At 42.7% G+C, this 23,062-nt stretch overlaps 1 protein-coding gene across 1 annotated transcript in view; it reads right to left on the bottom strand.

Annotated features, from left to right (window-relative positions):
• Positions 1-8,484, bottom strand: part of ITGA9 (integrin subunit alpha 9) — a 225,542-nt gene extending 217,058 nt beyond the window's left edge. The window contains exons 1-2 of the mRNA XM_035317295.1: positions 8,176-8,484; positions 537-664 (exon numbers count right to left, since the gene is read on the bottom strand). Coding sequence (XP_035173186.1) covers positions 537-664; positions 8,176-8,330 — 283 coding nt within the window. The 5' untranslated portion in view covers positions 8,331-8,484. The remainder of the gene's footprint in view (positions 1-536; positions 665-8,175) is intronic.
• Between the last annotated feature and the right edge of the window lie 14,578 nt (positions 8,485-23,062).

Raw genomic sequence — 23,062 nt, 5'->3', positions numbered from 1 at the left:
TCATAAAAAGAAATTCCACGTCACTCAAATGTGAATAGATTAATAAACCAATACTGACATAGGTCTTATTATAGATGGAGAAATCAATACTGTGAATTGACAAGAGAAAATATGTAAAGACTTCAATTTTCTCCCTCAGAATCCAGGAGAAGGTTTTAGATCAGAGCCTTACTTTGGGAATAGGCAGCCCATCTTCCCCTGATTCAGACAGTAGGTCAGAGAAATGAGTCAATCGTGATCATGTGTGGTAGTGTACAAGCCTGGCTCTCTCAGAGAAACTTACTTCCTTTTGCACATGAAGCAAAGGCAAGGAATCATTAGCTTCATTATGAGGCAATCCACAGACTGCTGTGATGCTAATAACTCTGCACATCACGCACCCATCACCCCACCACCTGGTCATCCCACACCCACCTCCACCAGGAGAGGCAGATGGATCCCTCTCAGGGACCCAGAGCCTCTCTGTAGCTGGCAGGAGGACTGCCAGCCATGTGGGGCCTTTTGGTCCCTCCCATCAAAGCATCACTGCTACGCACCTCGACCCATATCCAGCTCTGTGCATCTTCTGTCAGGATTGGTGTGGACTCGACATTTAAACACTGTTCCTGGGGACTGAACAGAGGTGCTGTATTTAGAGTCTGCCTTTGGAGCTCCAACCAAGACCCTGGAAGCCAAACACAAAGTAACAAGTGATTAATTTCAAGCCAAAAGAAAAAAAAAAAAAAAAAAAAAAAAGCAAGATTTGCATTGCCAGAGGTTCCTCAGCAAAAAGACTTTTTCCAGCAACCTTGTAAAATGATGACATTGATTCACAAGCTGAAAACAACACTGACAGTGAAAGCATTTTTCTCCAGTGAAGCCATGAATACTTTAATAAGTTAAATTTCCATTAGCAGTGTAACACTTTTGAAGCAAGTCCTTTCCTCACCCCAGCTAGCATTTAGGAGAGTATTAGGAAAGAAAACAGCAGCTGCATCTATTTTTCCTCAGTTTTAACTATATGCCTATCAACCAAAAAAATCCACAAGAGCTAAAATACACCCATGAGATGAGGAAACCTGAACCTGCTTGTTTCCGGCCAGCTTAAGTTTAATAAGGCTACTTAGAAAGTTGAGGCACCCCCTTATCAGAAGATTTTATGTAATTACAGTTTTTAAAAAGGAGGGGGGGGGGGGGGGGAGGGTGACAACACAGGAACAAATCTCTTCCACAGTGCCTTGCCATCAGCCCTCATTATCATTAAGGCTGTCACAACTATACCTGGAGTAGTTGTCCCATGTGTGAGAACTAGTACCTTGGGAAGTTCCAACACAGCTATGCTCATGGGATTCCTACATATAGCCTTGAAAGACGATAAGCACTTTTAGCAAAGTGGATCATCCCACAAGTGACTGTTTAGCAACCTGGTAGTTTCCCATGCCTTCTCCTCATTAAAGAGACAATCTCCTCACCTGGCTGTGAACTTGGATGCAGGCACTTGAGGGTGAGGAAGGAGGTTAAGCAGGAGGAAGGCAGTGACAGGGAGGACAATGGGGAGCACCAAGCAGTTCATATCAGTTCTGTAGGTACCCTTGCACTGTGAGGCAGGGCAGAGCTTTTGTATCTAACAAAATCCATGCTGAAGTTAAGCCCAGGGCTGGAACTGAGGGCAACCATCTCTAAAAGATGGCCTCCAGCATTTGTGTGCGTAGGTGCTGCCTGTTGACCAAGGAGGCACCACTGTTGACTATGGGTGCTTGACCAAGGAGGCACCACTCTTGGTTTAGCCACTAAAAGGATAGAGAGCTACTGGTGCAAAGTCTGTCCAGGCACACAGCCCACCCGTGGCATGGACGGACAGCCCAGTACAAGCCCCAGAACGGAAGCTTTCCTGGTTTTAAAGGTTTTCCTTCTTTAAAGTTCCATTCCCAACCACCACCCACTGTCACCATCCATGTAAATACAGAGATACCTGAGGCACAATGCACACACATGTCCAGCGCCAGCCTGGGCCACCTAGATGAGCTGCCATCAGGAGCCTTTTCTATACCATATGCTTCCCCACACATCGCAAAACCACTCCATGGCAGTTGGAAACACATTCACAAAATGAAAAGAAACCCTACATTTTCTCCCAAGTCTCATGAACTGAGCAGTATCATTTGGAGAAGTTCAGTGGGGCTGCTCTCGATAACGCACATCATGTTTGTACAAGTGAGAAGAATTAGTGGCTGAAATGCTTAAGTTCCTTAAGCCTACAAAGCCTGCACACATTGGGGACCGAAAGCAAAGGAGCCTGAAATAACAGTCCAACATGGAAATCCCACCAGCCAGGCAGCAGGCAGAAAATCCAATGCCAATCATCCCATTTACACAGGCAATGAATGCATGTCATCCACTTATTGACATTCATGAGGTCCAACAAAAACAAACAAGGGGGCATATTACTAGTTTAAAGAGTTACTGGTTCAAATTGCAAATAGCAAGAAACTGTTTCTATGACCTGTTATAACAATAAGGTAATGTGGGCCACGCTGACCTCCAGTTTAAATGAAGCTTTCCTCTAAACCAAGAAAAGTAAATTCGATTCTGCAATTAGTGCAAAAGATACTGCAGAATGCCAGATGGAGACCTCTTCAGATCTCTTTAAAAAGCTGAATGGGAAAAAAAATCAGTAATTTATGATCTGAGTAAGCCATGGGTGCAGATTACATGACTCAGATTGTCTTGAGTGATACCTTTCAGAAACATTTGTCACATCTCCCCATGTGGACTGAGCACAAGGAAGCAGCCACTAAAACCAACTGGTGACATCTGCCAGAAGCAAATCTATTTTGGATTGTCCTGAATGGCCAGACATCCAAATTCGGTAGTTTGCCTACCTCACACACCGTGTAATCTTAGGATCTTGTTTCTTTCATCCACTCTTGCACTTGCCTCCAAGTGACTTAAATTTCTGCAGGTTTCCTGTTCCCTCTGGTGCGACCCACACTCGCCTGTGCCCAGGAAGAAGTCACCTTCAGGGAGATGGGAGGTCTTCCTGCTGGCTCCCATGCTTTTTGGCCGGTCAGGTTGGCATTTGTCACATACCACTTGCTGTGGTTCTATTCAAAGACTTGAGGCTGGGATATTACCTTTGTCAATAAAAGATTCCTTTACTCTTTCATCAGTTTCTGTATGTGACTGCTTAAACTGCTAGAAGAAAATCACCTATTTAACTGCCACAAGACTCCCGGCAGGTCTGGACAGAAGACTCACTTTCCTGCTAGCGTTTTGGAGTTCACTGAGCAAAACAAACGTCTGTTTTGCATCTCCCCTACACATTAAAACACCTTCGAGGTCTTCGGAGACTTCTATGAAACAATGCTGCAACCAGAGAAGGTGTTTTTCTCCAGTACCATACCAAAACAGAAATGCATTTCAAAACAAAGCCTCAGTGCCTCACAGTCTTCTCATGCCTCAGCACTGTGCTTTCTGGCCTGAGCTAAACATGAGGATATGTGAACAGCCCACAGAATCACAACCCTGCTGTTTTTTTTTTTGTTGTTGTTTTGTTTTGTTTTTCCTTTCTTTCTTTTTTTTCATATTACCAGGCAACCTTCCAACCATTTTAACAAGGCCTAGGTTAAAATAGCCTAATTTTGTGGTACACTTCCTCAGGGGTACTGTAGGACTACTTGGACTATCAGCGAGCAAGCACCAGCAGTCTTCCAGCCTTCTGCCAAAGGCTTATGATGTGGCCTTTGCAGTGATTATCCATGAGCATAAGCTCTCACCACAACCATAGCATGTCGCAGGAAGTCCCTAGGATGTTGTGAGCAGCTGCAGGGAGACACCTCAATCAGGAAACCCCACCACAGGAAAGGGATCACTTCCCAGCCAGTGAAGACAACCAAGGTTTTGGGGCCATTTTAGGGTCACTTTTGCTTGACAGGCACAGAAATCTCTAAGAATTGGCTACATCCCACTGGCTCTGTGAACCAGGTATTGGGATCTAAACTGACATGAGAAGCAGTAAACAGGCCATTTAACCTTCTCTTCTTGCATTAGTACTCCCACAGCTGAGGACAAACTCCTCATCTGTATGGAGACAGCTATGCAGCGGTGCGGTCAGAAACCATCGCATTGCAGAGGCCACATCAGCCAATATTAATGGACGACAAGGAGCTTTTCTGGCCCCAGGGAAATCCACACCTTCTTAAAATTACTTCCTGCCGAAGAGTAACTATCACTTTGCTGGTGATTGACCCTCAGGACATACAGATTTGGAAATTAAGTGCTGCATTTAGCAGAAGAACAGTGAAGGAAAGTGTCAAGCTGCCCGATGGTGTGGAGGGATGCCAAGCACATTAAGCATCAGCCTGGAGCATGCCAGGAGCGATTAGGCAATCACAGTTCAAGGACTAGGGAGAGAAGGTACCTCAGCTCGCTGCAATGTTAAGTGGCAGGGGAAAAAAGTCTTTAAATATCCTTGCATACCACAGCGGATTTCAAAGCAGTGCTAGAAGAGAGTGAAACTCATCCCAGTGGAGTTTCTCCCCATCAGAAAGGTCTTTATCACTTGTTTAGCCCTCAAAATAAAAATCACAGAGGTTCATCCAACACACGCAGAGTGAGAAGCAGGACCGTTATTGGGGCAGTAGATGGACAATTTGTGAGCAACACCAGCAAGCCCAGATTCCCCACCTTCTCCACACACCGTTGCTGCACCTACAGAATGCCTGCATCATTGATGCAACACAGCATCGTTAACACAACAGCCAGCCTCTGCTGGGTCAGCCTGCTCCTCTGTCTTATTTTGGGTACAGACAGGTGCACCACACACTAATGACATCTATCCATCCATCAGCCTGAGATGCAAAACCATGTTCATGCTTCAGCAACAGTGCAATCTGGCGAAGAGCAGGGCCAAAGAAGCGAAGCAGCAGCACAACAGCCAGCCTCATTCCTTACTGTAGTTCTCACAGCAGGATGCCGTGCAGCTAAACTGACTCCCTTACTTTTTAGTGCTGGATCACATTGCCAAAAAGGATGAAGTCGTTACCCTGGGCTTGCTGAGGGATTGGGGGGTGTCAGAAGGAGAAGACATAAGGAAGGGAAAGGAGAGAGATAAAGTAACATTATTAACAGAAGAATGATGAGGGTTGTCACATTATTAACATTTTTTAGTGGGGCAAAATCAACACTGTTTCTTCTTAAACTGTCTCTTTGAGAAAAGCAGAGAAAACCACATTCTTGGTCGCTTTGTCGGGCCTTTACTCCAAGCTTCCAAATTATTTCCAGAGAACAGAAGCACTTCAGCCTGTCTGTGCTCCAAATGCAAGCAACCACCTGGATCCTTACTCTGCTGGAAATGGCAGTGACGAGGAGCCGGGTAAGTCTTTAAAGATTTACAGTCATAAACCCCGCTCAAGGAAGGAAAACGGGACATTGTCAGAAAAACAATAACCTCAGCACATCTGTGATGCCAAACCTTTCTTGACAGAAAAACTGTGTGAAAACAACTCCTAAAAGGAAGCATCATTGCAATTAACTATTTCAGACACGTCAAAGGCACTGACTTTCATCACTATTGCAGTGGAGGCTGAATACCCGTTACAATTTCTGTGTCTAGGGCTGTGTAGCAGCCTAACTACCTGTACTTATCTGACACAACACTTCAAACCAAATATTCCTCCTTTACTTCCTCTGGCAAGAATATTTGGCTCACATAAATCTCCACAAATAATCAAACTCTGGGTTGGTTTACTGAAAACCTGCAGGTTTATGGCAGGTAACACAGACAAGCTCCTTTATGGTGTTGGAAAACAAGTGGTTGAAACACTGAAGTTGAAGAGCTGGCAATTACAGATACCATTTTATTATGAAAAAAAATAAATTTATATAAAAAGCACATGGACAAACTGCTGAGAATAATACACTTCAGCGATCAGAAATATGCTAGGGGAATATTGGGTCCTTGGGCAATAAAGATTAAGAAGTCTTGAGCTATCAGGACAACATTCTCCAATGCTTGGGAGCATGTTAACACATGAAATAGATTTAGATAGGCAGGAGACAGCTTCAAATAGGATCAATCACAATTCTGCAGGCTCACATAGTGCACAGCTCACCAGGCAAGCCATGTATGACCGAAATACCACAGTTCAAAATTAACTTAGGTTAACTTCCCACAACAGCATATAGGCCAAAGGGACATGAGAAACCAGAATCATAATGTTTCTTTGTGTAAAGAAAAGCTATGAAGCTAAGAATGAAACTGACACACAAAAACAATAACCCTATGACTATTAATAGGAGCTGTATGCTACAATGGCATGAATAGAAAACATTTTTGCTACATATTCCATATATCAGCCTTCACCCAGCCCAGAGCATATAACAATTTGAAAGAAAAGTATATCACCTGCTAACTTTACCAGCCAATTAAGGAAACAGCTATATAGCTTTGCACACAAAAGCTTCACACAGAAAAACCTGACAAATCCAAAAAATGCTATCAGTTCTACTAACCATTTCCCTCTGCACTCAGCCAATAAAACAGAGACTGTATCTTGTGCTTGAATAATCTGCAATATGTAATCTCTTTGAAATGGAAATCAGAGGCTTTTACGCTCTGAAGCTATATCTGTAGGCAAAAGTAAGGTTCTGTCCAGTATGATTAGGATTTTAAAATACTACTATACAATACTGCAAGCCTTTGTGCCCTACTCAGGGGACGAGGATATAGCTAAAGGCTCAGATGAGGGTTCAGTCCTTTGATGATCTGAATGCCCAGAGAGATTGGCCAGGTATTTAAAGCTCTCCAGAAGAAACATGTTAAACACTTAAAATCGATTTTACATCACATTATGAAAAAAAAAATGCTTGCACTCAGAACATGCCCATTCAGTTCAAGGCGACATCTTCAGAAAACTGAAGAAGGCTGCACACACTTCTATGACCAAAACTCTTTGCTGTCCCTTCACAGGTTCACAACCCTACCCTCATGATTTTTGACAGCTCTGTGCAGATGCTGACCATATAAAGCTGCTGCTCACTCTTCCAGGTGCTAGGGCTAACGCATTTTTAAGTTATTTAAGAACACTTTGTCATGCTAGACACTTTTTGGCTCTGGGTGCCACAGGAAAGGCTCTGTGAAGAAGTTCCATTTTCAGAAAACAGGTGTGAAATACTTTGTTTGGGGCATCAGACTTCTTACAGACGTCTGCCTTCAGAGGGATGCCCTGGTCCAGCACCATTTACAGGCAAAGCGGGATGTCACAGAGATTCTCCTCCCTGCTCATCCTCCCCTTCCAAAATGACACCAGCAGATGCCACCTGAAGATAATCCATGTCACCCTCCAGAAGGACAGGCACTAAGACAAGAAGCAACAAGCTGCATCGTTCTCTTCTCACCATATCTCACTCACCCCACGGTGAGCCCCCCGTGCTCTGTGTCAAACACAAGCCACTTTCAGCCTTTTCATCCTTTGTTGCCCCAAGTTAAGCATCGCTGTGAACTGAGAGCTTTTCTTTCCCAAGAGCTTTTCCTCTGTGAAGCCTTCTGATAAGTCCTTAATAGCGAATGCTCTGGGAAAGCCACTGCGCAGAGAGGCAGAGCACACAACTACTTGTGAACTAAGGGGCGTGAAAGAGAGTCATTTTGGAAGAACTGGCCACCAGCATGAATACATTTATTTATCTATCACAGTGCACTACAGTTCCAACACCAACAGCTGAGCAATCGGGCCATATCTACATACGAGAGATAAAGACAAGCTTTGTGGGCACGCACTGGCAACGGCGGCTCCTGCTCGTGGAAGGCCACCAGACACCGGCTAGGTCCAGCTAAGAGAAAAAATCCCTTTTAATTCTAACAAAGAGCCTCTGACCCCGACGAAGGAGAGACAGACCACGCTCCAGGGCTCTTTTCAACCAAGAGGACCAACGAGAAGCTTGCCAGTGTGGATAATTTTGGGGGGAAGTGGACAAACTTCCTATCCTTACCGAAAAGGTTAAAGTTACGTGCCTCGCCCCAGCAGCGGCACACGCCGGCTCTCCCACCGCAACCCCTCCATGACCGGCACTGTCACCGCGGAAAACACTGCTAAAACCCATTTCTTTTCCCCTTTCCCCCCCATTTAAGGCAGCACGACGGCTGCTCGCACTGCCTTTCTCCCCGGGGACGGGTGCCCGCCGGGGTACCCCACTCACCACCGGGTGCTGTCGTGGTAGTGCTGCAACACCGAGTAGCCGAAGAAGGAGCCGTTGGGGCCCTGGAAGACCACCGGGAGCCCCAGGTCCACGTTGTAGCAGCGAGCCAGGGCCGCCGCCAGCAGCGCCGCCAGCACCCGCCACCCCGCCGCCATCCTGCGAGCCCAGCCCCGCCGCCTCCTCCTCCTGCTCCTGCTCCTTCTCTTCCTCCTCCTCCTCCTCCTCCTCCTCTTCTTCCTCCCGGGTTCACTTTTGTGCCCGGCTCGGCTTCGCCCCGAGTCGCCAGCACCCGGCGGGACTGGGCGCCCTGCTCCGCCCCGCTCCGCCCCTTGCCGCTGCCGCGGTGCCCCCTGGCGGCCACGGCCCGCAGCCGGCCCCCCGCGGCATGCGCCCTGCAGCCCCGGGGGGCGCCGTGAGGCGGGGGGAGAGGGCCCCCAGGGGTGCCCCGGGAACCAGGGGCGTCCTGGCAGCACCCCGCAGCCCCGCTCGGGTCGCTGGTGGGGGGCGCTGGGTGGCCGGGGTGGGTGCGGAAGGGGTGGTTCACGGTGTGGTGAGGGGAGAGGGAGGAAGGTCTTCGGGTGAGGGGCCGACTTCTGTCTGAGGGACAGAACAGAAGACACTTTGGGAAGAATAGCAGACCCATATGTTCTGCCATGAGTCTCTAAAACAATCATAGAATCATAGAATGGCCTGGGTTGGAAGGGACCTCAAGGATCCAGGTCCAACCCCCCTGCCATGGGCAGGGACACCTCCCACCAGACCAGGTTGCCCAAAGCCCCATCCAGCCCCAAGAACACCTCCAGGAATGGGGCATCCACAGCTTCTCTGGGCAACCTGTGCCAGTGCCTCACCACCCTCTGAAAAATTTCCTTCTAACCTCTAATCTAAATCTGCCCTCTTTATGTTTAAAACCATTCTCCCTTGTCCTGTCATCATCTACCCAAGTAAAGAGTCCTTCTCCATCCTTTTTATAAGCGCCCTTTAAGTACAGAAAGGCTGCAATGAGGTCACTCCAGAGCCTCCTCTTCTGTAGGCTGAACAGCCCCAGTTCTCTCAGACTGTCTCCATGGAAGAGGTGCTCCAACCCCTCGATCATCTTTGTGGCCCTCAAGCAGCAACATTCATGGCTAAACAAAGGCTGAAAGTAATTGTGCTAATATTTTAAAAGCTAGACTATCTGGGACTGAAACTAAACAAACACTCAATAAAAGATGGGCAAGAGCCAAGGCAAGAAGGTAGTCACCTCCAGTAGGCAAGAGAAATGTCACAGATCCACCTGCATGAAGAGGGGAGTGGAGTTACAGAATAAAACTCTCCAACCTCTAGAACCCACACATTTATTATTCAGGAAAAAAAAAAAAAAAAAAAAAAAAAAAAAAAAAAACAGGTTGTTGTGCTTGGGGTTGTTGTGAAGGTGTTTCTGGGTTGATCTTGAGGATCGACACTAGGAGCTCAAGAAAGAAGTGCTCCCACAGGGATAACTGGAAGTTTCATTTGTTGCTGTTAGCCCTTGTTTTGGTTACTTCATTCCACGTACTCTTCTCATCCAGGAGCAGGCTCGCTGGGAGAAGTGCAGTAGATCCCAGGAAATGCAATGGCAGAGGGGCCAGGAGCTCCAACACAATGGGAATTGCTGCTTCTGGCAAGCAGCTGGAAACACACAGACACATGCTCAGCATTTCTTGCACCAGCACAAGCCAGGTGCGCTTGGCACTTGAGGGTTCGCAGGGAACTTGCTGCACATGACAACAGTGAACCCTAATGAAGGATGCTGGATGTCAGAGCTGTTGGAGAGCTGCTGTGAGGAATATTCTTGAAGGTAGTCATCTTTCAGTACTTGAAGCTCTCAGGGAAAGTTTAATATCTCCTGTGAAGGGATTGAGCTGATTGTGGGTTTGTGCTGAGGGTGCATGTTCAGCGAGAAGGTAATTTTGTGGTAAGCTGTTTCATGATATTGACTTGGCTCTTTCAAAAGTGTAGCTTGTTCCTGCAGGGGAACATCCTCAGATAAAAGCCATCTCCGGACTGTAGGTAAGCATTGACCTTGAGCATCATCCGCAAGTGCCCTGGGGCTGTGCATGTATACCTACATGTTGCTGTTTGGAAACTGCCCTTTTTGATGTTGAATGTGATGCCAGAAAGTCGATGTGAGCATAGAAATATTCTGGGGTCAAGTTAAGTAGAGCGGCAGCAATTACAGAATTAGGTGGTGGAAAAAATTAACAGGGGAAGGGAGGCTTCCAGCCATCCAGATATTTTATACTTGCTACATAAAGCTTAGCAGTATACTTATTTAAGGCTGGGGCGTTTTGAGTCTTCAGTTTTGCGGGGTTAAAATTGCAAATGATGATGCAAGGACTTAGCAACACGTCACCCTGAAAGGAGAGGTTGAACTAGTGAAAGTGACATGCTTCTGCCACAGACCTTGTCTGCAGATTACTGTAGCTCCACCACCCCAAGGGGCTTCACATCTGCTTCAAAAACAGGTTGAGCAAAGCAACATTGCATTGTTCCCTTATTACCCTTCTGTAAGCTTAAAGACTGTGTTAATTATCTACACAAATCTATACACAGGCACATACACATAAGTATGGCCAGGGTTATGCAGAAATGAACAGTGAATGTTCTCCAGTGTTAAATCTAAGTGGCACAGTGCTTAATACCAAATAAAAAGGAAAGGTCACTCATCAATAGTTTCAGCCATTAGCGTACGATCAAATTGAAAGAACCGATTTACTCATTACACCACCAAATGAAATCGACACAGCATTTACATTGTTTTAGCAAGGATATTTACAACATGTAATGAAACGATTTTCACAGGAGTTCTCTAACTGTGCAATCAATATGGATAAAAGTAATCTGATTTAGCCAGAAAGTCAATATGCAGTGATTAAGCAAATTCCACAAATGACACACAATCCCATTAGTACTACCAAGCCAAATTCTCTGCACTTTGAAGCAAGAAAGTGATGGGGCTTTTCAATTAATTATCCAGGCACTGAATGGTGCTAGAGAGCTCTCCAATGAAGTTAAAGGAAAGGCGAGCTGACACGCTGGGAAGAAGGATGGGTTCATTCATCTCCAGAGGGACAAGGGAAGCAAAGTGGCTAGATGAGGTGAATGCAACACTTGTCTCTCACGTTGTAGAGTGCTCCCAGGAGGGCTTATTTCAACTAGCAGCGATACAATACGGAGGTGTGTGAGTCCATGAAAAACTTTAGCTCTCCATTCCTGGCAAGGAAGGGCCAGGAACATTGTACTCCCATGCTCTTCCCCATTCCTTTTTTTTAAAAAAAAAAATATATTTTTTGTTTGTTTGTTTTACTGTGTATCCAAATACAAACGTAAACTCACAACATTTAATCCAAAGGGAATTTTGTCAGGCAGAGCAGAAACAGAAAGTGCATGTTGAGGTCTTTGAAGTTTCAGCTGTTAACATCCTGGCATGCACTGGAAGAAATGAAAGCAATTGGAAGCATCTAACTGCAACTACAAGCATTATGATAATGTACCGTTAAATGTATATGATGCTAACAATAAGGACTGAGAACAAGGAATAGTGCACTAAATCATATGCCAACCTTTTGTTAATGAACTATTCAAACTGGAATTAGCTGTGCCTGCATTTCTATATCCCTGTGTTCTCTCTGCTTCAGCCTTGATGTTTGTATTGTCTGGGAAGTCTCCATACCTGCATCTTAAGGGTAATTTGTTATTTACACCCATCTATATTAATTAAGTACTTAGCTGCAGTTTAACATGCTCTATTTTGGCAGCAGTCGGTCTCCAGATCAGGTTTTAAATTAGAAAAGTTATTTGTAATTGAGGACCTACAGTGAAAAGCACCCTTGACAATACTTTTTAATTAATAACTTGAAATGCAGAGCTAAGGAAAAAACAAACAAACAAAAAAAACAGTAATGTTCCAACTACAGAAAGAGACAGAAAACAAATGCCCAATGTCTGCATTGTTTACAGAATCGTTGTGTGCAGACCTGGTTCATCAAGACAGCATGTTAAGAGGTAGGTCCCCTCCTGCAGGCTTCTCCTCCCAAAATGTCATTTTTCACATTATTCTTACCTTCTCAAAAATACCCAATTTTGCTCCTGCACTGAACAAATTGAACTCGGTATCATTTTCATTATTTTGATGAATACCTTGCTTAAGTTTAGGACACCGCTTTTTGTTAGGCTAATCATAGGCTTTTCCTTGCATTTACACCAAAAAAGTGCTGTGGTGTCCAGACAGTATTATTGTGCTTGAGGTTTTAAGCTGGTCCACATGTATAACTCAGATGCGCTCCCACGTGGGGAGGAGGAGAAGGGGAGCACATCTGCCTGTGCTGCTACTTCTTCTCCCACCCCGGCACCATCGCCAAGAATGTCTCAGAGGTGGGCAGGCATCCCACGAGCTTGTTAATATAAGGGCTGCTGCCTCTACTAGCCGTTACCTATATATTTACGTCAGCGTGCGCTTAGTGAGGAGACTTCAAGTGAACTTATGCTAAAGCTTTCCTGTCACAGCCGTGGGACTTGCTGGTTCTTCACAGGCATTCTCTCTATTTCTCTGGCAAGTGCTCAATACAAGGAAGGAAGAAGGGGAAATAGTTTTCCTCTTTCCTCTTTCCAACCCCCTGTCAGTGCCGAAGCAGTCAAAGAGGAGGATGTTATTTGAAACATAAATACGTAAAAGGAGTAATTATGAAAAATCAGAAAAATACACTAACACATATCATAAAATATGATAGATGCCAAGTACATTTCATAAAGAGGGAATTCCCCACATTCACTTATCTACCAACAAATAAGGTAGGAAACTGCTGGATCAACAGGGACAGAGCTATGGGTTTTCAAATAACAGCAGTCATACTCTGAGAAGCTTTCTACTTTAATTTGTCAGGCAGTAAATCATTGTCAGCATCTAGATTTATCAGTAAATCTAGACTGCAATTGTCGTTGTACAAGCTGTATCTTCAAATGTTGCTCCCATTAAGCAAAGGAGATGTTTTCTTTCTTGTTTCTCTACTTGGGTAGAGTTTCCAAGCAGATTTAGAATGCAGAAAGCTTTATCTGGGTGGAAGACAGAGTCAAACCTTAGGTGTTATAGAATCTGATGATTCAATCCAAAATCTTCTTCTCTTAATAATAACTAAAAGAATAACGTAGAAAGCCAGAATTTTCAGAGCCCCACGTGCAAAAAAATCAATTATCCCTTTTTAAATATTTAAAGATTTTCTTTTCTTATACTGTACTATTTCAGCAGCAATCCAATTTATTTAGTGATCCAGACTCACCATTCTTCTCTCCCCTTGAAAACTATGCATTAGCATTAGACTTAAACACTTGCCCTAGCTTTCAGTAGTGGGGGTATATTTCAACATGATTTATGGTCAATTCGTGCCCAAATGAAAATGCATCTGATAATGTAAAACATATTTCTAAAACATTTATCATACGTTGTATACCAGCAACTGAAGGAATTCCTTGGAGCCAAGTAAAAGAAAAAAAAATATATCAGGTAAAATTTTCCCCTTTCATTGAATTTACTTTCTTTCTTTAATACATCTAGATTTCTGCATTTTCCTTCTCATGCAATAAACCTCTACTCAGCAGTCTCTATTCAGCTGTGCTACGTGCTTCATTAAGGACCTGCTTTTGAGTGCATGCTTATGCTTTATTGACTTCAGGTGAACCGAACAGCAGAACTGAAACTAAGCATGTGCTTGGGTTGAATTGGGACTCGGGCTAACTTATGGACACACTGCTAACAGCAAGTAGCGGTCAAGTTTTGCAGCTCTCATATTTTCCAACAGCCGTCATATATTTGTTTGGATGTGGTTAGAATTACAGCTGTGTTGTATGTATTCATATATTATATGTTTTAAAATGCATATACACACACATGCTGTAAAACCACACACAGGCTTATTTTGAATTGCTTTTTGTTCATTACCATTGGTCTCGCTAGCAGAATCATCACTGAATGTTTTTATTTCACACTAACACCAGCGATACTGTGTTCTCACTCACTTAGTTGATTGAACCTTATTACCTCAGCCAAGGGATCAATGGGTCTAAAAGCTTTCGTAATGAGAGGAGACATGCTCGTGTTTGCCAATGTACTGTAATGACATTCTCTTTGTTTGTTTGTTTGTTTCCTGATGTTTATATTTATTTTAGAGTGGCTATAGGAGGACCTGTGAAATCCATAAAGCAGAAGTCGGCCATGTGGCAGTATGCTCCAAAAGCACATGCAACACAACTCAGGATCCCACTGAAAAGAACTGCCCCAGTCCTGCTGGGGACACAATGAAGTTGTCTTTCCTTCATTTCCACTGAAGGGTGGAGATGAAGGAGATCAGGATGACAGTGAGGAAAGAAAGAGGCTGTCAAGGTACAAGAGCAATGGTTAAGGAAAAGTGAAGCTCCATCAGAAAGCAATTCAGAGCATGTCAAGCTGAGATTTCATTCTCTCTCATCTGTGACTACAGAAAAACTCCAAAAATACTAAACCTCACTGCTACAAGGCTAGCCTTTGTCAGTACCTCCTAAATGACTACCCTAAAACATAATTCATGAGTATCCCCATACTTTAAAAGGTTGATATGCTCTTAACGGAATTCACTTGCCAGAATTATCCCAGTCTTGTCTGACTCAATGCAGGTTGGCTAACTAGCCAGCTCTCACCCATGGCTGAATTTACAGCACAGACAAGATTAGGATGTTGGATGTATCAAACCAGTTGGAGAGAAAAAGCACTATTGGCTTTCAAAAATCATTGCCACAGCCTATATCTTTTCCCTATGATCTTCTTAATAACCTCTTGGGGATTATAAATAAAGGAGGTGAATAGTGAAGCTGTGACTCTTCAGAAGATTTTTTTTTTATATTTTTTATTTTCCCAAGAAGACTCACTCTTTACTTGCTAGTCCTGGGACTTCTGGGAAAAATGCTAGGCTACCTAGAGCAATACATCAAAGAGAAACAATAAATTAAATCCTCCCTACTGAATACCCTTCTTTGTCCAGCACCAGTAGAGGATTAGACCTGCCACAAAAAAAAAGCAGTTTTTGCATCAGCCTCAGGCAGATACCCAAGAATTTGGGTATCTGAGACAGAGACACAATGGATTCTTATCACAGGTTTCTTAAATGCCCTATCCCCAGTGGATGTCTGCTCTGCAAACTGCTGACAGCTCTTCCCCCTTCTCTGAAAGGATCCCCAGGACAAAGGGGCAATCTAGTAAAGAAAACAGACATCCCATAAGTCCACAGCAAAACGTATAAATTGCAAATGAAAATCTGCAAACATCACCTCCAGTACAAAAATACCAATTTCAACCTGTGCAGTGTGTTAAGTGTGCAGTACAGCTGAAGCCCTACTGTTCCTGAAGACAGATAGAGCCATGGTGCAGTCCTAGGCTCAATTCAGCCAATATTTCTGCAGTGCTGTCACAGAAGCTTATCGAACTGTTGCTTTACAGGTAGCTAGCCCTTCTTACCACACTCAAAGGCCTAGCAATGATGATGAGCCTTACAAAACTAACAGAAGGTTATAAACGAGGACCTGCCATACTTTTAGAAAGAGTTTTAAGTCTTACTCTAAGTGGAATTAACTAGACTTAAAAATTTTATCATTTTACACACATTACATTTATTTGTCATAGTTTTCTGTAAGATTACAGCTGAAGACAAAGACATTGGGTAGATCATTGAGACTGTTGATTGTCTTCTTCATTTGATTTTCACTGTTTAAGTTTACTTGTAGAGGTCCTTTTCAACAGCCTAGACCTAACCCATTGAAACCCAGGGAAAGACCCCTCAAAATTTTAATGGACCTGGACTGTCCAGAATTAAGTCCAAGTGAATTTTATCTCATTTATCCTATTTCTTTCCATCAAAACAAAAATCACAAAGGGGTAAAGTGTACTAGATGTTATAAAGTCATGAAATACCAGCCACATGGTGGATCCTGTGGTCTACCACTTTTCTACATGATACTAAACCTCACAAAGTTATACATCAAACTGCTGTACTCCTTTCCTATTTAGCCTCCCCTTCTAAATCTATTCCTCCGAGACCCTGGTGGTCACACAAGCTTCGGCCACTTGTTGAAAGGCCCAATTTACACTGCAGCTTTCAAACGTTTTACTTGGAATTCTTGGCACATCTGCTTTCCATTAGCTGGCCACTCCGTGTTTATTATTGCACATGTTAACTATCATACAATACTTGTGTGAAAAGTTCAGATGAACAATAACCTATCTGTCATCCCTGAGAGATCCAGATCTATTATCCCCCTCCAGAAATGACACTTTTTGCAGTTGTGTGCATGGGCAGTCAAAGCTTGAGCCCTTAACCAAATAATTTGTGACATGCTGGACCCTTCTGTGACCCAGTTATTTCTAAATTTTCTGCTATGCTATGGCTTAATTTCGTGTGTGCTGTACATACACAGTAGTTCAGAAAAGTAAACTATGGGACTACATAGGATTTGTTATCAGCATGAGTTATGCCAGAAGAGGCATAGTTATCTGGCTTAGTGATGTGAAAAACATTGAATTTGAGTATCTGGATGGCATGAGGGATGCTGTGTTGCTGCCAGTGATTTAAAAATAAATAAGTAGAAATGCAATTTCCCCCACCCCTCTCCCAGACAAACTTCTTGTGTGTATAATTCAACTTAAACCAATGGAATTAAGGCAAGGAATTTGCAATCCCTAGAGTCGTATTCACTACAAATAATGTGAAGACAAAAGCACAGAGGTTGTGGTAACAGCAGGCTCTCTTGTTTATGACGTTACTCATGCACCTCAGTGAATGGCCCTGGTGTAAGAGGTTCTGGGAGGAATTTGGCAGTATTGACCTATGCCATCCCGTAGACCAGCAGTGGAAGAAAATGAGGCAAATTTGGAGCTTGATGTCAGTTTTGTGGTTCGCCTGCTGATTTCTACTGAGTTACTTTTATCATTACTCTATAAAAGTTGGATGCTCCTAAACACCTTGCTTGGTTAATGAGGACAGACCACTTGCAACTACCAATGTTAGAGTTTTGGTACAGGCTCCTTCATAAGAAAGAAATAGTTCAAGCTCACCCTAACCTCTGATTTCAGAGAAATGCAGATGCCTTTAGAAAAACTGAGAGTATGCAATGCTTCCATGCCCTCCTTGTGAGTGCTTACAGACCTACAGGTCCCAGAAGAAAGCAAGCCCCACTTCCTTCCTCAGCAATGTCACTAACAAAATTGGGAACAGCCTGGCTGGGTTTGTCACACTGCACGTGAATTCAAGTGAGATGTTTAATTACCTTGCCTTCCCCGACTCATGATAAATTAGTCTAGGCATCCCAGTGTGATACATTAAACAAACTATGCTCACAATTAGTTGACAGCAACAGTGACATGAGGTGTAAGCAAAGTTTGTCACCTTGTCAAAATGGCATGAAGTTATTTTTACCTCCTCTTGCCCACTGTGTTTATTGGATTCCCCAACTACAGTATGCCATTACTGCAGCCACAAGGGGCTTTCTGAAAACCATCTGGATCCTGCTGAAGGATGTCTATAGCAATACATAAACCGACTTCTATTTTTAGTCAATATTGAAGCTTATCTAAAGTAAATGTTAATTCCAGTTTACCCTATGGTCAGCATCCCTCCCAGAAATACACGCTCTTACTCTCAACCTAAAAATAAGCGGGTGACTTCATGCGTTTGTCTCTTGCACCCAGTCCCCCCACGCTAGGTGCAGCGAACAGCAGACCCCTGCTCTGCAGTGGCTCGCCAAAAAGTCACTCTCCCCTGCTTCCCCCTTTTCCAAGGAGACACTGATGCAAAAGCCCTGGCAGGGGTCATCAAAGGCAAATGCGAGAAAGCATTTAATGAAGATTTGTACGTATGTGGTGCATAAAAGAGGAAGTGAGGAGCCCCCTTGTACACTGCCAAGCTGGCTGCCCCTAGCAGCTCTTTGGGCCTGTGGGGCTCGGGGCTAGGCCAGCTGGTTTATCGGGCTTTATACATGTGCTTGTCCAGCCCTTCTCCAAGCAGAAAAGTTGTCTCTCTAATCACTAAACTTTTTGTTTAAACTTATTGGTTTTTTTGTTTGTTTGTTTGTTTTTTTTGTTTGTTTGTTTTGTTTTGTTTAATTATTCATACCATTACTAGTAACTAAGGCATTTATATCTGCCTGTACTCAAAGGCCTAAACACAGCAGGCCGTACGCACGGCTGCATGCAGCCACCAAGTAAAAACTTACATGGACTGGCCATTGACACCAGTGCGTTCTTCCCTCTTCCTCTGTCACTGGGTTAAGCAAGTCACTTGGAAAACAAAACAAAACAAAAAACACCACAGAAAAATGTCAGACGTCCACAGAAAAAAGCCCACCCTGATTCCCAGGGACTAGCATGGCACTTTCATATTTCTTCCTTGGCCGAATATAGAGAGCACTTTATTACCCGCAGAACTTCCACAGTACTAGGTAGCATGGAGATATCCTAGTTTTGAGGAAAAATAGGGGCATCTTGGATCTTTCCTGCTCATTCTCTGTAGCAACATTTTTATTGGCACAGGAGCCTGCAGGCCCATTCCATAAATTAGGTCCATGGCAGGTCCTGTATATAATACACAAAAAGTATCTTTCGTCTCGAAGAGTTCAATACCGAGAGCCGTAATGCCCTGAGCGTGCTACCTGAAGCTGAAGAAAAAGAAGAAAACTTCACTTTTAACTAAGCTAGTCACCTCCTGTACTGAAGTTGTGGTTGGGTCAGATTTTAATTTGCCGACAAAAAGTACCAAAATCCTGAGCTAGTCTGTTGTTCTTTAAATAACATTCAGATAACACCCGCCAGGGCTGTAGGATTGCACGGTGAGGACAGTTTCTTTGGAAACACTTTCAGTGGAAGCATTTTTCAGGGAAGTCAAATCTAGTGTTCAGTATGGGAAGGCAAAACATTAGCTCTCTGAAGATAGCTTAGCGTATTCATTATTTTAATTACTGTAAATGAAGACCCTAGTCTTTCAGCTCACACTTCCTCTCTTATATATGCCACTCATTTTATCACTGTTTTGAAAGGGCCACATAATTGTGTTCCTATCCTAGGCTATTAGGAGGGGAAATAACATTATTATTTTTTAAGGCATATAAGTCTGTATATTTTAAGTCCTGGATACACATTGCAATAACATACACTAGTAAGACTTGATGGATTGGCTATGTTTGTTTGTTTGTTTGTTTTGTGTGTAGTTTGCAATTTAGTTGTTTCTGTTTACAAACCATTGCCAAACCTGTGGGCTTTTCCACTTCTATGCAAGGGGAAGTACTGCCCTTTTTGTTAAGGGATAAAGGAAAGGGAACTTAATCCCACAGTTCACTTCCAGAATAATTTGTTGGATCAGTAAGGACAATCCTTTGGTAGTATTCTTAAAGATAGATGTGTAAATGAACCAGAATATCCACAGGTACATTAACACAGGATATGCTGTTCCGATAATTCCCATGTGCAGTGGAAAGGTATACTTCTGGGCAGCTTGTGCCGCTTGCTGTAAATTACTTTCACCCCCTCTGCCAAGGGCTGAGCAGCTGCAGGAACTACTGGGTTGTAGGTCAGAGACACAGCAAATATGGCTAACTCAAAATTTCTCCACAAAACGAGCAATGTTTAATACTTCTCATGTGAGCTGGCACAATGAATCTTACTTCCCAGATAACTTTACTCTGTACCTACTTCTCTCTCCCTCATTTTCTTAGTTTACTATCTCAGCTGTTTCTCCAGAGCCTGTGGCTTGAGTGAGAAAGATAGGCAAGCCTCATCAGCAGAAGAAAACTTGCAGTTCAAGAGCCACAGAGGGTATGTCATGTTGGCTGTACAGATTTTTACGTACTGCTTGTTTGATCATCTTGATTCACTTGCAAAAGATATATGAGCTGATCCAAGTTAGAAGACTTTTAAGTGCTTCCCTTACTCCAATAAAACTGGATGATGCATACCGCCACTAAATGCAACAGCAATTTTTCTTGTAGACATCAGCACTATAACAAGTAGGAATCATTGATCTGAATAACAAGGCTAAATATGTTCTTGGACCAATAAAGTTTCCAAAATATAAACAGTGGCAAAGATTACAGCATATACTCTGTTATTCATCCCTTCTCCTTTCAGTGAATTTAAATGCTTCCAGAAAGCACTAGAGACTCTAGCACTCCAGCCACAAAAAGAGGCTGGTACAGCTCAGCCAGCCCAGGTGTCCTGACCTGCTTCAGCATCAGCCCCAGGGGTAGCCTCTGGACCCCAAGGCTTGTCAGGACCCAGGACCAGCATCTGTTCAGAAGAGCTATCAGCCAAGCCAGAGTGGCTTTAGTGTTGACATGTCTAATTATAAACTAAGCAACTACCTTATTAATTTGCCCAACAGCCATGAAATGGCAATGTGACCTGAGCTGCTTTAGAAGCTGCAGCTGAGAAGAGCAAGTCCTGTGCCACAGCAGATGCCTGAACCACACTTAACTCCTCCATCATTGTGCATCAGTGTACCAAGATGTGCTAGCACAGCTGTAAGATAACACATAATTACCATGGGCTTAATTACAGCTTCTCTGAAATGTCACATGGTATTAAGCGGCAACTGTAGGAAATAATAGTTGTCACTGTTCTACAATGAAGGAAATCTCTAGAGATGTGCTTATTTTGAGCCAACATGCCTTTAAAACTACTCTAATACACAAAGGAAACTAAATCAGTGTTTACAGAGGAAGATTAGAGTCAGTGTAAATGACAGCCTACAAGAGAAGAGAAACTTAAAGGTGCCAATTCCTAGATCAGAGACATGGAACAGCATACAACTTAATGCTTATTTGTGTTCTGGCATCTCTAATTTGCAACACTATGAATGTACACAACCAAATACAATTTGCAAATCCCAAGCTACCACCATTTTTGAGGACCAGTGTCTAGGAACAGCTACATGCATTCCTACTGCTGGGTCTGGATGTCTAACATACACAGGAGAGGCTGCCAGGTTGCGCTCATCTTGGTATCCATAACAAATCAGTGATGACATTGTGGAAGAGGTATCACTTCTTGAAAAGGCAAATTAAAAAAAAAAAAAAAAAAAAAGTTCAATTTAGCAAACTCTATAAAGTTTTTTGTTTGTTTGTTTTTGTAGCAAAGCTATGAATGGACAGTAATATTCTATGCAGAGAATATAAGAGAAGAATTAGGGAAGAGAACCAGATACAAAGCACTATGTAGAAAATAAAACATTTTAGTGTAACTCATGGAAAGAGGACTATAAATGGCAGAACTGGAAGTTGGAAGGATTTTTATATAATGCTTTATAATACATTTGAAATAGTACATTGCCAATAGACATCAGCCTAGGCACTGAAATAATACTGGAATTCTAAGAAAGCAACACATTTTTCATTTAAATTAACAATGATAAATCCTTAGGACACTAGAGGATGCTTAGTAAACATTGTCATCTTTATAAATAGAGCTACACATTTTTGGTTTACTATGCACATGTGTATGGGTCCCCAAAGTTACAAATGTAATGTACTTTGACTGCATGTAAAACTGGAGGAAAGTTCAACATAAAACAACCAAATATATTCTCTCACAGCACAATGTTCTAACTTTCCAGTTTGGATGAGTCTGGGATCCTCTAACCTTTGCTAAAAAGGCAGCCAAAACTTTGATACAGTCTTTGGCTTTTAGCTATGTGTGTCTAAACAAGGATATTTTATAATCAGAGGTATTTGTGGTCTAGAGTATATTAGTTTATAGTTGCATTAACACTACTATCGGTATTTTATGACACTCCAAGAAACAAAACAAAAACTCATTACTCAAAATAAACCTTTCATTTTTGTGCTTTCTTTGTGCCTTATATATATATATATATAAACTCTAAAGCAATGCCTTATATTCTCTTAAAATAAATCTAGAAGCAGTTAAAACTTCAATCTGACAAAACTCTTGCACTTAACTATTCCTCAACTCATAAACAATCACCTTTCCCATTATGCTATTTACAGAAGAGGAAAAAAAAAAAAGAAGGGGCAGTGTTTTTCTGACTTAGAAAAAACAAAAACAAAGGGTTACTATTATCTCTTTTGTGTTCTTTACTTAGGTCACTTCTTAAGGAAAAAAAAAAGTTCTATCCAACATTGTATGAATATTATACAAACTATTTCAGTTTGGTCTGCTGCACTTAGGTCACGCTTGACAAAGTACAGCCCATAACTAGTATATTTCATGAAAAGGGAAAAGGAACAAAAAGAGAAAACATGAAAAATAGCTTATTTGGAATTACAAGAAAAGAACGGTAAGTGATCATGATACTGCCAGAGTAACAGATCCATGCATTTAATTTCCCAAAGCCTAAGAAAGCCTATACCTTACATGGAAATCTGAAACTCAAAATCAGTATTTTAAATTGCTGTAATGATAGCAATAGCAAAATCCTACAAATCCTCAGCCAGCCAGGAAAGGAACATGCATTTTTTTGGAACCAAATGTACCCATGTGAAGTCTGGTTCAGGCTGCTGATGCATCAGGCAACATGCTAGAAGACATGGTTCTGATACACAACAGAAGTAAATAAAAGCTCTTATAGCTGAAACAGTTACAAGGAAAAAAAATGCAATAAAATCTGCTATATTTGATGTTTGATAAAAGGGGAAAGCCCAAAACAAATGCCAGAAATACAGCAGCATGAAAAGGAAGAGATTTTGCTGGGCAGCAGTAGGAAATAAAGATGCAACTCTGTGTCCTTAGCTACCAAAATGTCCTGGTTTCAGTTAGGACAGAGTTAATTTTCCAGTACACAAAGGCAAAAAGAATGATCCCTTCAAACTTACTTAAAATTAGATCTATTCTCTATAC

This window comes from Oxyura jamaicensis, chromosome 2 (assembly GCF_011077185.1).
Source record: "Oxyura jamaicensis isolate SHBP4307 breed ruddy duck chromosome 2, BPBGC_Ojam_1.0, whole genome shotgun sequence".
In the NCBI taxonomy this organism is placed as follows: Eukaryota; Metazoa; Chordata; class Aves; order Anseriformes; family Anatidae; genus Oxyura; species Oxyura jamaicensis.
This window is presented reverse-complemented; position numbering and strand designations above follow the sequence as displayed.